The sequence below is a fragment of the Notothenia rossii genome (genome assembly GCF_949606895.1).
Source record: "Notothenia rossii genome assembly, chromosome: 6".
NCBI classification, from domain to species: Eukaryota; Metazoa; Chordata; class Actinopteri; order Perciformes; family Nototheniidae; genus Notothenia; species Notothenia rossii.
This window is the reverse complement of record NC_136909.1, coordinates 69853502-69867384: the sequence shown is the minus strand read 5'-3', so window position 1 is coordinate 69867384 and position 13883 is coordinate 69853502. Positions and strand designations below refer to the sequence as shown.

Below are 13883 nucleotides of genomic sequence, written 5' to 3'. Positions count from 1 at the left end.
CGTTGACCCCCCATAGCTTGTCGTGGGTTGGTATCTGAGGGGATGGGAAAAGGCCACATACATGTAGATTTCTTTACAACTTGTCCTCGTGTCAAGGCTAATAAAAGAGCAGGGCACTGGAGAAGACGCACAGATCTGGGGTTCTCATTACCGGGTCCCCATTGGCCCCTCTGCAGAGCGGCTGTAGAGTTCAGCATCAGTCCAGATGTGGAGCGGGGAACATGACCCCTCATCACCAATGTGGCTCTTGGGGGGGAACAGAGGCAGTGCTACATCAAACCACCAGTTCAGATGAGATGTTAACTCCGAGGCGGCGTCTCCAGCTTTGCTGTGGTAGGCTGCATGATCTTCCACCTCTGGCTGTCGTGGAGGGAAGGCGCCAGAAAGTTTAGAACTTGATTTGAAGGTGAAGTTTGACCTGAATGTGTCTGTAACTGCAGTTTAAAGAGTAGCTGCTTGCCTGTGTGATTGAACTATTAGGCCGTGGATCAAGGGGCATGCCTTATCTACATCTCAGTTTGCCATTTATAGCCCTTACCCTTTACATCTAATGACTGTCCTGGACCATGGAAGTGGAAATAATGCAAATTACATTTCCATGGAAATCTCTCTCACTCTCTCTCTAGAGTGTGATGTGTGAGCTTGCATGTTCGTGCAGAAGTGTTTGTTTTCGCCATGCGGGGGCGTTTTCTCTTGTAGTGATGGGATGGTAGTTAAAGTCCATAGTGCAACAAAGTTTGCTTGATTTGACCCTTATTCACTGATTGAAAATATTGATTTAGCATCTGGTTACCTCATTGGCTGCTGTGGAATGTGACGTGTGTATATACATATACTTTATATGTGTGTGTGTTCACCTGCATACTTACAAACACATACCCAAGTTTACAAGTGCAGGCTCGATGAATAAATCAGGTGAGCAGTGGTAGAGGAGTCAAAGCGTTTCATCTTCAGTCTTCTTTCTTCTTCGCCGCTCACTAAATGTCAGTGTTGGACGCTGTGCTCCAAGCCCTCCCAGAGATAAGATAAGAACCACATGCTCTTCCCACCTCCTGGCAAGGGAGTCCCAGGCGGACCTGCTGACGCACGCACCCCTCCTCCGCCCCTCCCTCCCCTTTCCTGCCTCAGCCTCATGTCAGGAAAGTGAAAAGTAGTACCTTGGCAGCTTGCCCTTGACTCTTTGCCAGAAGGAGTGCGCTTCAAGAGAAGTGGTCTTTTCCCTTTTTCTCTCATGTGCATTTTTCATCTATGTGTTGCAGAGGAGGAACATCTTGCTCACTAAACATCAACACCGCGGGGTCGACCTCTGCTGTTGACCTTGCTGCCCGACCTAGTGTGACAGGAGTGCTGAAGACACACGTTCACTTCTGTCCAGGGCAGCAGCATCACACCGAGAGCTAGATGCTTCCTGGGGAATAGAGATGAATAATAGAGATAGGGTGGAGCTGGCTGCTGATCTTAGCAGCTCTTAAACTATTCCTTTTATCTGCATTTACAAGTTTAGTGTTTCAATTAAAGAGACTAACGGCCCGTCCACACAGCGGCGTGCGTTGAAAGCTTCACCATTCACTTTGAATGGGGTGACGTCACTTTTCGCCAAACTGCATTGTGGGAAGCGAAGCAGAGCTTTGCTGGCGTGGCTCGCTGCAAAAGTTGAGCAATGTTCAACTTCTGAAGCCTCGGCAGAAGCGTCAGCCAATCGAATCATATGCCAGTACAAGCTCTACCCAATCAAACCGCTGCTTGTGTGTCAGCGGCAGGAGATTCATGTGATTGCAGTGATGCAAATTAGTCGCTTTTCGGCGCCTCCCGCTTTTTTAACGCTGATTTGGGTGACTTGTGTAATTCGTGGAGAACCGAAGAGTTTTCTTTTTTTGGGGGGGGGGGGGTCAGTCCGTCAGTCAGTCAGTCCGTCAGTCAGTCAGTCCGTCCGACTGATGGACGGACAGACAACTTCTCACTTCCAAGAAGAAGAAGAAATCTAGATCGCAAAATAATTCAACAAGCGAGTGCCTGTTTTTCCTGGCCAAGGACAGGTTCATTGAACACAACACGTGTCTTCACCATAGGTCTTCACGTGGTTATGTCTCGTCTGAAAGTAACGGAGAGCATCGGAACGCCGCTCCAGCTCTTCAAATATTGCAGTACCCATAAGGAGCCGTACACATGCCGCAGTGTTTGCGAGGCTGTGTCTTTAGTTGTAAGCACAGTGGCGATCTGTTGTTATTAGCATCTGGTTAGCTAGCTATGCTAACAAATTTAAAGAGCTTTTCTACAACCAGGTGGAAGAGAGCTCTCTCCTGAGAGGCTCAAATAACCTCAGCTCAGTGAGGTTAAGGCAAACCTTGATATGATCATTATAGTTATTAATGAGACATTAGAGACTAAATTATTAACAGGTATAAAATACTCTATGACAGTAACAAAAAAAAGTTGTTAAAAATAACAAGAATAGAGTTTGAAAGGGGAGTGATTTGGTAAAATATCCAAAAAGAAAAATCTGCTTACAGTTCTGTTTCATATGGGTGTTGAAAGATGTATCCATAGATCTCCTCATGTTGCTCTCAAAGTGCACCAGATTGATGCTTTTAACTTCAATATTTTTAAAAAATCTTCCCGGGGGAGCATGCCCCCGGACCCCCCGAGAGGAGGTTAGGTCCCCCCCACTTAAATCATGTTCACATGGATAGGATACTAAACACATTTGCACACATTTTGTGTCCATATCTTTCTGTTTTGGTGGTCATGCCACAACCGTGCACGTGAATGCGTGCATGCATGCGTCAAACATGAGTCATGGTGAGATATCTGGATTAAGAGGTTGCTTTTTCTTTGCACAGCATGAAAGAAAGGCCAAATGAATGGGCTGTGATTTTAGTCTTTTTAAGCAGAGGTTGAGTTCAATAATTTGTAAGGCCCTCGGAGGATGTTGTACAAATGTAAAGGAAAAAGGTTCCCCACCCCTGCTGTAAATAATAATAAAAACTCTTGATTTATAACTTAACATCTCTGTCTCCTATTGATCTGAGTAAATTATAAAGAACAGCCAGTTAATTGAAGGATTGTAGCACAGGCCATTGTCAGATGGTATATTACGCTGTTTTTTTCCTGCTTCGAATAGTTCTCTCTTTTTTCACCATACCTGTGTTTGCATCACTGTGATTGGTTGTTGGTCGAGTTTCAGACACGCCCGCCGACAAGCTTCAACGCACGCCGCTGTGTGGACGGGCCGTAACACTACGGCAGTCCCTCCAGGGATATGCAACCCTTTTTTTGCACTCTGTATAACTTTTAGCATTAAAATAAAATTAAACAAATCTTGCAAAGGATTCCATTAGTTTATTTCCTGCATTAAACCACTGGTAACCAAGATAACAACTCAGATCAAGTCACACTTCACTCTGAACTACAATAAACACCTTCTGGTAAACTCAAAGATCATCCATCCACCTGTTAAAATGCACATTTGTTACTGTGCATATAAAAAACGTGAGTGGAAATGGAGAAGAAATCTTGAAATGTCACGAAGAAGGTTTACACGTGTCTTGTAACAAAATAATAAAAGCAACATGGGGCAAAGTGCAATGCAAACTGACCAAGCGAATAAATAATGATGCACATCAAGCATGCGATTAACCGTCCATTGAGCCTTCTGCTCCGCTTAAGAGAAGGAAAATAATAGCAAAACAGAACTTCTCCTCCTCCGTCCACACAGATCCGATGTCATCTACCTTACAAATAATATTATACAAACGGTATTGACATATTTCCATCAAATGTTCTACCTTTTTGTTCACCGACCCATTGTTCGTTTGACTGGCAGCCTTTTAATGACCTTATAGAAACAAGCCTTTATTAACTTTTTCTGTTGCAGATTTTCGCAACATTTGTTTTAAATGATCAATGCATTTTTGAGAAAACCTGCTAAATATCTTATTCATTTTGTCTTAGCCGTGAAGCCTTGTTAAACAGCCCTTTTCCTTCAGGTGTGTCATTTACCTATTGCATACAACAATAGTTACCAGTCAAACCATTTCTGACCTCAATGTTGACCATCTCTACCCTGACACCTCCAACTAACCATTTTTTAGATAAAACTTATTTGAAAAGAGTTTTGTCTGATTGTACACAACATCTTTACATCCTCCTTCCAGATAATTGTTTGTATAGTAACTCAACACTACGCTGAAAACACCCAACAGTTATATCATCCTACCCTGGTGTACAATGCCATAAGGTGAGAAACTTAAACACTGGAGGTGATAAATTGTCCAATTTCTTTAGCTTTTTATAGAGTGAACAACAGTTTTGATCCTTTTTTTCGAGGATTTATCATCTTATAACCTAAATTACAGCCAAGGGAATTACAAAGCATACCTTGTGAATAATATGTGAATGGGATTGCTCTCATCAAAGACACTTTTTGTTAGAAATTGTAATAATAAAATAAAATCAAGTTGAAAAGAAATGCAATAGGGAGAGGATCAGAAGCTTAAGAGATGTCCTGTCACAATCTCTGTTCTTCAGCTTTCAGATGAAGACTGTGTGATGGAATAAAGAGGCGAAATCTAACAACATTGAACTTGTTAATAAGCAGAAACTTTTTGATACAGACTAAGAGAGAGTGAGGCCTTGCTACACAGCTTCCTATAAAGAGACGCAGCTTTACAAATACCCTGTGGTTTCCCCTTTTGGTGTCATTGATAAGTGTTGACCTGTAAAGTCTCCTATTATGACTTCTGACTTAATAATATCCTTAAACAAATGACTCATTATCATGTTTCATTGCAGATGCTTGTCTTGATACTTTACTATTCTAATATAAAGCATGAAATACATTAGTAAAGTTTACAGCATCTCTGCAAGCCACACAACAATGGATACAATCCCCCGGCTGTATCTTAAGGCATTCTCCGTCAAACAGAGTGTTCATGCAGGGACCATGAAGACGTGAGACCCAGACAGACTGTGACTGGTTTGGCCTTTGCTTCCCAGTCCCAGGGTGTGCCGTAAGATAAGTGTTATGCAACAAACCTCACTTAACATAAACTAAGTTTTAGTTTTATGCACAGGAAGCTCAAGTCTGAGTCACGCTCCAAAATCCCTGCTAACTGTACTCAAACTGCTCACAGTCATTCTGCACAAGAAACTGCTTCTCGTCTATTCATTTGTACGAAAACTTATCGAAGCTTATCTTGATGATGCCATGATCTTTAGCATTGTTTGTCCCAGTGGGAAGGAACATCTTACCAAAGTTAAAGGAACACAACTCTGGTCAAACCAGTGACCAAGTGTTTTCTTCTCCCACAGCAGCCTCTTCCTCCTGATCGACTGAGCACATGTAGTTCCTTGTGGGTTAACCATGCCGGACCACAGCCTGTTGGACGGTTCTTTCTGCACCTTTGATTAGTCGTTGTAGGCCCAGGCCTTGGACATTGACGCATATCCCACAGCTCTGACTGTCACTGCGGTCACATTTTGTTGAGCTGCGGCTCGAGAGATTTTGGAAGGAATCAGAGGGTCGACAGAAAGAAGCTGGGATGTTGAGACCAAAGTGTTATCGAACTAGTATTTATTTGACCTGACTAGGGATGGGTATCGAGAACCGGTACTAAGTCAGTGCCGGTACCTGATTGGACGGTATTGGTATACCATTAAGCCGCTGGACAAACGGTGCTGCTATCGGTATATGAATTACTACGGTGGCCTTGAAGTGCAAGACACCACAGCATTTCACAAAATACTACATAATTTCAGAAAACGCTGCAGCATTTCAGAAAAAACTACATAATTTCAGAAAACGCCACAGCATTTCACAAAACGCCGCAGAATTTCACAAAACGCCGCAGAGTTTCACAAAACGCTGCAGCATTTCAGAAAACACTACATAATTTCAGAAAACGCCACAGCATTTCACAAAACACTACAGCATTTCAGAAAACACCACAGCATTTCACAAAACGCTACAGCATTTCAGAAAACACCACAGTAGTGCTGGGGGGGAAACGATTATTTTGAAAACGATTAATCGGGCGATTATTTCATCGATTAGTCGACTAATCTAACGATTATTTTTCTGTTGTTTGATTTATAAAAAACATAATGTATCTCAAATAAATACCGAAAAACATTACTTCATTCATGACAACTGCGCACCAGCTTATGTGCAGCCCTGGCCTGGACATTGCTTGGCTCCGTTAGTTGACATACATTGATACTATAAGCTGACTAACGTTAGTCTAATGTTATGTTTGACTCGTAAACGACCACAACATGTGTTAGCTCTCTGTGCAGTTTGTTCGTTCCGGGTTAGTAGCGGCTAGATAGAGGTGTTCTGCAGACGTAAACTAGCTACCATTCCATCCAACATTAAATGCTGACAAACGTTAACTAACACACAGCTGGCGCTGCTAGCTAGGTAGCTAACATTAACTACTAACCAACCAAGCACGAACAAACCGCATGGAGAGCTATAAGATAGTTAGCACTACCGAAGTGCAAAGAACTCAAGCTGCACAACACGCTAGGGCTGTTCCTATTTATGAATATGCTTTTATTTTGAAGGAGAGGTAGCGCTGTTGAAAGGAAGTTGTTGTTGCTATGGAAACAACGTGACGGAGATTAACGGAGAAAAGTAATATCTACATATAAAGACGGAGAAAGTAAACGAACAAGCTCTTACGTTGATATTGGAGATTTCAATAAATTCAATTTGAAAGACCTAGGGTGAGATGTTTTTGTTTGGGGGCTTTTTGCAGGGCTTCGTGTGCAATCCTGTGAGGAGGAGGTGGTAGCCGTTTCAGTCTCCATAGTGTTTAAAGTGCGATTGCGAACTGCTTGTTGTTGTTTTGGGTGATCCACGTGTGTGTGGCGATGCGTCGACGAGGAAATATGTCGTCGACGATATTTTGAAGTCGACGCGTCGACATACTCGACACCGCAGCATTTGACAAAACGCCGCAGAATTTCACAAAACGCTACAGCATTTGACAAAACGCCGCAGCATTTCACAAAACGCCGCAGAATTTCACAAAACGCTACAGCATTTCAGAAAACCTCGCAGCATTTCACAATAACACTACAGCATTTCAGAAAACCTCACAGCATTTCACAATAACACTACAGCATTTCAGAAAACACCACAGCATTTCACATTGGACGGAAAGGGTATTAGGACGGAAAGGGTATTCCTTTAGGGAGAACACTTCTTGTTTGTGATTGGACATAACCAGCCAGAGAAGCACTGCTGTGATTGGTTGTTTTTGCTGCCAGTCAAGAAATTACGCTTTGTGATTGGTCAGCACCCGACGGCGCAACATGTCCCAACACATCAGCCGTTAGCACACACTCAGAGCTCACAGCTCCTCATATCTGTTCAGAAACTGGGCAAAAGTTAAACATGTAAAAAGCACAGGCTGTCTATGTCATGGTGAACACAGTCGCTGCTTTATTTATGTCTGTATGGCGCTGTTGTGAGTGTGGACGGAGCAGCTACAGGTTAGTTTAGCCTGATCGATCTGATCTCCATTCAGAAAACACGCATTTTAAAAGGGTTTTCGCCTGCCGTCTTGTTTGCACACTTGTCAAAGCATTAATTCATGTTAACTTTAAAATGATTACTGATAATCCATCATTACAATTATAAATAATAAACAGATTATAATGGTTAGCCGACCGGAGCTTCCGGTTTAGGAGGTGCACATGCAGCGTCTCGTTTTAACTGAATAATGGTCATGTTTACATGGATTTATGAACTGCCCCTAATAACCTCCCCCCTTCAAGAGACACCGTCAAACACACTCATACCTGCTTGGTATGACATTGAAAAAGTTACATTAAGTAATAAATACAAATAAATTACAATAAAATGACTGTTGTTTAATCTTCACATCTTGTTACAGTATCATGTCTATAATTTTGAGCACCAAATTATTGAAAAGTATCGATAAGAGTATTAAAAAATACCGGTATCAATAAGCGGTATCGGTATGGATAAAATCCTAACGATACCCATCCCTAGACCTGACTCATTACTAGTACCTCGTGATTCATTCTTCTAAACCAGGGGTGGGGAACCTTTTTCCTCTCAAGGGCCATTTAAATGTTTTCAACATCCTCCGAGGGCCTTACAAATGATTGACCTCTTCTTAAAAATACTAAAATCACATCCCATTCATTTCGCCTTTCTTTCCTGCTGTGCAAAGAAAAAGCAACCTCTTAATCCAGATATCTTACCATGACTCGCGTATGCATGCACGTGCACGGTGTGGCATGACCACCAGAACAGAAAGATATGGACACAAGATGTGTGCAAATGTATTTAGTTTCCTATCCATGTGAACATGATTTAAGTCGGGGGGGACTTAACCTCCTCTAGGGGGGTCCCATGCTCCCCCGGGAAGATTTTTGTTTTAAATGTTGAAGTTAAAAGCATCAATCTGGTGCACTTTGAGAGCAAAATGAAGAGATCTATGGATACATCTCTCAACATCCATATGAAACAGAACTGTAAACAGATTGTATTTTTCTTTATGGATATTTTACAAATCACTCCCCTTTCAAACTGTATTCTTGTTTTATTAACAACATTTTTTTTTACTGTCATATAGTATTTTATACCTGTTCACTTTATTCTCTTGTGTTTTTATAACTATAATTGATCATATAAAGATGTGCCTTTACCTCACTGGTTGGAGAAAAAACTGCTTATATTCGTTAGCATAGCTAGCTAACCAGATGCTAATAACAACAAATGTATTGACTGTATGATCAGTGTGACATATGAACAGATCACCACTGGGCTTACAACTAAAGACACAGCCACGCAAAAACTGCGGCATGTGTGCGGCTCTTTATGGGTGCCACTACTGCAATTTGTGAAGTCCCGGCCCGGAGCGGCGTTCTGGTGCTCTCCGTCAGAACTGCACCCCTGTCAGACGAGACATATACCACGTGATGACGTGATGATATACTGGCCGTTTCTCAATCGCGAGGATACTGGCTTGGTAGTCGCATACTTCCAAGTCACATCCTTCAGAAATGAAGCAAGTATACTTCCAAGCCACGGCTTCGGAAGACAAAGAAGAATGGAACACGCTAACAAGTGTGCCACTCTCTCTAAAGGTTTCAACATAAACTGTACCGAAAATAAATACTTCACGATGTCTAATTATGAACTTGCTTTACTTTCACGGAACACATTTTTGGTGATAACACATGCAACAAAGTAACATATTTTACAAACACATGTTCTATGCCACTACATACTTACATTAAATGTGTGCTGTGCTGCGTCGGTTCAGCCATTCTCCGCAAGGGTTTTTGAAATTGGTCCGTGCGCAAACCATTGTGGGGATTTGAAGGACGCGAAGTCTACCCATGTGCAGCCTCGAAATTACCCCCAAACCAAGGACGTGGGCTCGGTGGAATTCCAAGTATGCTGGAGATTGGAACAGTCCTTGGCGGCACTCGATGACGTAGTATCCTTGAAATATTGGCTTGGAAGCCAGTTTCCTCGTGATTGAGAAACGGCCACAGTCTATGGTGATGACACGTTAGGCTTGTGTTGTGTTCAAGGACCCTGACCGTGGCCAGGAAAAACAGGCACTTGCTTGTTTAATTCTTTTGCGGTCTAGATTTCTTTAATTTTTTTCTTTTTTGCATTGTTTATAAATGACCTTGAGGGCCGTGCCAAATGGTCTCGCGGGTCGTATATGGGCCGGAGGTTCACCACCCCTGTTCTAAACTGATAAATGTTGATGATAATACCTAATGAATCTAACAGTGATGCTTAAAGCAGTTGCGAGCATTTTCAAAAATAGACATTCACTTGAGAGGAAGTCAACCTTTGAAGGCTTTCTTGTGCACTGCCTTCCAATAATGCATTGTGATATTGTTTTACATCAAATCATCTTAATGTATATTGATATTGGGTCTGTGTAGTTTGAACACATGAGCTTAAAAGTGACAACGATAGATGTGTTGGGGAAGTTTGGGAGATGGACTAATGTTGGTACTTTTTTGTGATTTGTTGACTATAACAAAAATAGCGAACGTAGGTAAATCCCTTGTCTTAAGATGTGGGTAGAAATGTTTTCGTAATTTTATTCACATATATATATATATATATATATATATATATATACATATATATACATATATATATATATATATATATATACATTTATTTATATTTTTATTATTCTTATTATTTTATTCCACATTCTTGCCCATCGGCCGAAGCTAGAGAAGTTAAGTGGCTGTTCTAGACAATCATGGTTTTGTCGTTTCTTGCCAATAAGGTTTCACAAACGCTCTTTTTCTCTCTCATCTACTCGTGTGGGCCGGCCATTTTCAGCACAGGGATGTACACCATTTAAGCAACCATAAAGTGCCCACTGTAAAATTTGAAACACTGCAGTTGGTTTTTGCCCCATGGAAATAGGACATTTGACTATTTCTGTTCATGTGCACACATAATGATAGCTTAATAATTTTCGACACAAAACCTGTATTCATAAATTGACACAGCCCCCTTGTTTTTTTCGTTTTTTTGTAGTGTCACTAATCACAGTGCCTCCTTTGTGTTTCAAATAGGACAAAGTCGTAAGGGTATTTTGCTGCGTTCTCATTTTACTCCTCTCTGTGTGTCTTTCTGTCCCCTGCAGCTCCATCCACCCCCCCTTAACTTTGTCTGTTTTATTAAGCCGTATCCTGCCGATGTGCGTCAGAGCTGGCCAGGAGTCTCGTGAGGCGTTTCGCTCCTGAAGATCTGTGTCTTGTGTCTGGACAGTGTCAGACCGCAGCGTCCCCCACCCCCTGAACTAACCCCCACCTCTGTTTGCCTTATTTGCCTGCAACCACAAGCCCTGCTCGACCTACACATACAAGCCCACACACACCGAGCAGATGATCCATCGTAATTGAACATCAAATTATTCGTTCTGGGATAATAGATCAAAGGTCGAAGGGAACTGCTGTGACGGATAACCAATCGGCAGCACTTTGATTCCTTAATTTCAATTCAAAGTCAGAATTTTTGCTCAAATGCGATTTTTAAACATGTTTTACCTGCAGCTACCTGTTTTCGCTTCCCTCCACAAGTTTGTAGTTAGTCAACACCCTAATATCAAGATTATCAAGTTATTTAAGTAAACATTGTGTGTGTGTGTGTGTTCGTGCCTCTGACGGGTGAACACCTGCCTTCCAGCTGCATCTCCTCCTGTGATTTATACCTGAAGGGATTATACACAGGTGCTGCTGATAACCTGGCATTTCGTGAGAGAGCGAAATAAAAGTACAACGGACACGGCTGTCTGAATACAACGATCGGCTTTCTACTCTTATCGTTATCATAGCTCAATTACTGTGAGTCGTAAAATGTCAATTTAGCACGGGCATAGGTTTTGTTATTCCTCTTCCAGGAATTATTACTTTCAGTTCCATTTTATATCAGATCTGTGTCGGCGGTCTCATGATGCAATGATGTCTCATGGCTGAATTTAGAAAGCTACAGGTCTTTGTCGTAGACACACACTCCGTTTTGGTGAGTGACCTGAACACGATGGTATCTCAGGGCTTCATGACGGCCTCTCAGACGCCAGCGGGTGTTTTAAAAACAGCTTTCCCTCAACGATGGTCTGTTAAATGGCTTTTTTCCCTGACAACAAAGACAGTAAACAGCAGCACTTAGCAGGCTCTCAAGAACCTAATTGCCTATTAAGCACAATCAAGTCCTCCTTTATCCTGCTGCCTCTGTTGGGGGCTCCTATCCCAGGAGACGCAGCTTTACAGTAAACATATGTGAGCTAGCTCGGCTATCTGAAAGCTTTAGCTGGAACATGGGCGCTGCTGCCGCTCTCACCTCGCAGTCAGAGCAAGAGATGACCTTCGGCTGTTTCTGGCCTGTACATTCGTTTGGGTGATTGTCTGGAACACTGTGGACCTTTGGCAGCTTGTCATATGACGTTGTTTTGTTTCCATCCTCTTATACATTAGTCTTCTCTCCTTCAGACTTCTCCAGAATTTCCAACATTTTCTGCAACATCTCCCAGAATTATTTTTAATTTGGACATATTGTGATAAATAAAGCTGCAGTGCGTGGGCTAAAATACAATTTACTTATTTCCTCTTCAGGCTTGACCGATGAGAAAGTGAAGGCCTACCTCTCGCTGCACCCGCAGATGCTGGACGACTTTGTGTTGGAGAGTGTGAGCGCAGAGACGTTGGACAGATGGCTGAAGAGGAAGACCAGCAGCAGGCCTGCAGGTAACCCACTTCCACACACACACACACACACACACACACACACACACACACACACACACACACACACACACACACACACACACACACACACACACACACACACACACACACACACACACACACACACACACACACACATATGCAGAGACAAACACGGAAACACACACACACACCCACACACACACACCCACACACACACACACACACACACACACACACACACACACACACACACACACACACACACACACACACACACACACATGCTGCAGCTCCATGGATCACTGTGACATAATGATTGGGTCAGCGGATTCCAGGATATGGACCCATGGTTGTAATTTCTGTGATGTTTTGTTTTGGTTACATTTGGGCAAATAATCCCATATAAATTCCAGACTAGTCAACCACAAATGCAGCCATGTCAGTCGTTTGATTTTATTGCGCAAAAAAAAAAAGGAATATTTTCTCCCAGGAATAACCAGCCCTCCATTTAATATCCCGGCCATTTGCTGTACAAGTCACTCATCTTCACATGTGTCTCCTCTAATTGTCAGTGTGTGTGATAGACAGAAGAAAGGGAGCGGGAAAGGGCCTGTCGGGTGTTTACGGGTCATTAGATGTGTTTGAGCGGGCCGAGTTGAGTCTATTCCGTTCGGTCCACACACAGCGGACTATTTCTCAGACCAACCGCATCCATCAAGGGCCCACAGGGCTGGCACTCTGCCCAGTCGAGCTGCTGACGTCAGAGGCGACCTCCAGAGACATGCAGCCGGCTGAAGGGGGCCCAGGGGAGGGGTAGGGAGGGTGGTGGTGGTGGTGGGAGGGGTTGCTCTGGCTCTGGGTGTGTTGAAGTGAAGGGGGAAACTGGCGGAAGATGGATTCGTCACATTTTGGAGCTGCTTTCTGCATGAGGTCTGCAGACAGTAATGTTCATCGCTGCCATGCAGAGACATTCATTTCCCAATCAGAGCCTGCGTTTAAAACCGTTTCCTTCGTACAGTTTATGTGCGTGTGTGTTTAGGTTGACAGGCTCAAAATAGACACCCTCACGTTAATCATCCTTCCTGGCACCAACTAGGTTACATTTCACTCATGTATAAACAACCGATGCAAAGCAGAATGCTAATACTCAAAACTTCATCGCAGAAACGCAAGAGACTCTCGTCTAACATTTCTCATTTTCCACACATTTTTAGTTATCATGTGTCTCGTAAAACACAACTCCCTCAGTGCAAAGGTTGGGTTTTCTCAGCTCTTAGTTGATAACCCAGGTTTTTCAAAGTGGGGCTGTAACGGTGTCAGATCACCACACAAAATAAGGCACAATAACAATATCATCGCAATATCTATAGAACATTTCTTTGTCAAATAAATTCCAATCAAAATATAAGTGTTGGGAGAAAGATTCTGTAACTTTAACCTTAAAAAAATAACAATGTTAAGTACAAAGGTAGGCAGACAAATCTACAAGCCCTATCATTTACTAACACAATATTATCATGTGTGTATTATTTACATGATGTCTTTATTTTACCTTTTTAGTCAGGATTATTGTATATAGCGATTATGTTGAATACCGAACACTGAAGACCAAATAATATGTTTTTTTCAATACA

At 42.4% G+C, this 13883-nt stretch overlaps 1 protein-coding gene across 7 annotated transcripts in view; it reads left to right on the top strand.

The window, feature by feature from the left end:
• Positions 1–13883, top strand: part of pde10a (phosphodiesterase 10A) — a 69437-nt gene that overhangs the window by 32526 nt on the left and 23028 nt on the right. For all 7 annotated transcript variants that reach the window (XM_079686918.1, XM_079686917.1, XM_079686916.1 and 4 more), the window contains one exon: positions 12136–12267. In XM_079686918.1, coding sequence (XP_079543044.1) covers positions 12136–12267 — 132 coding nt within the window. The remainder of the gene's footprint in view (positions 1–12135; positions 12268–13883) is intronic.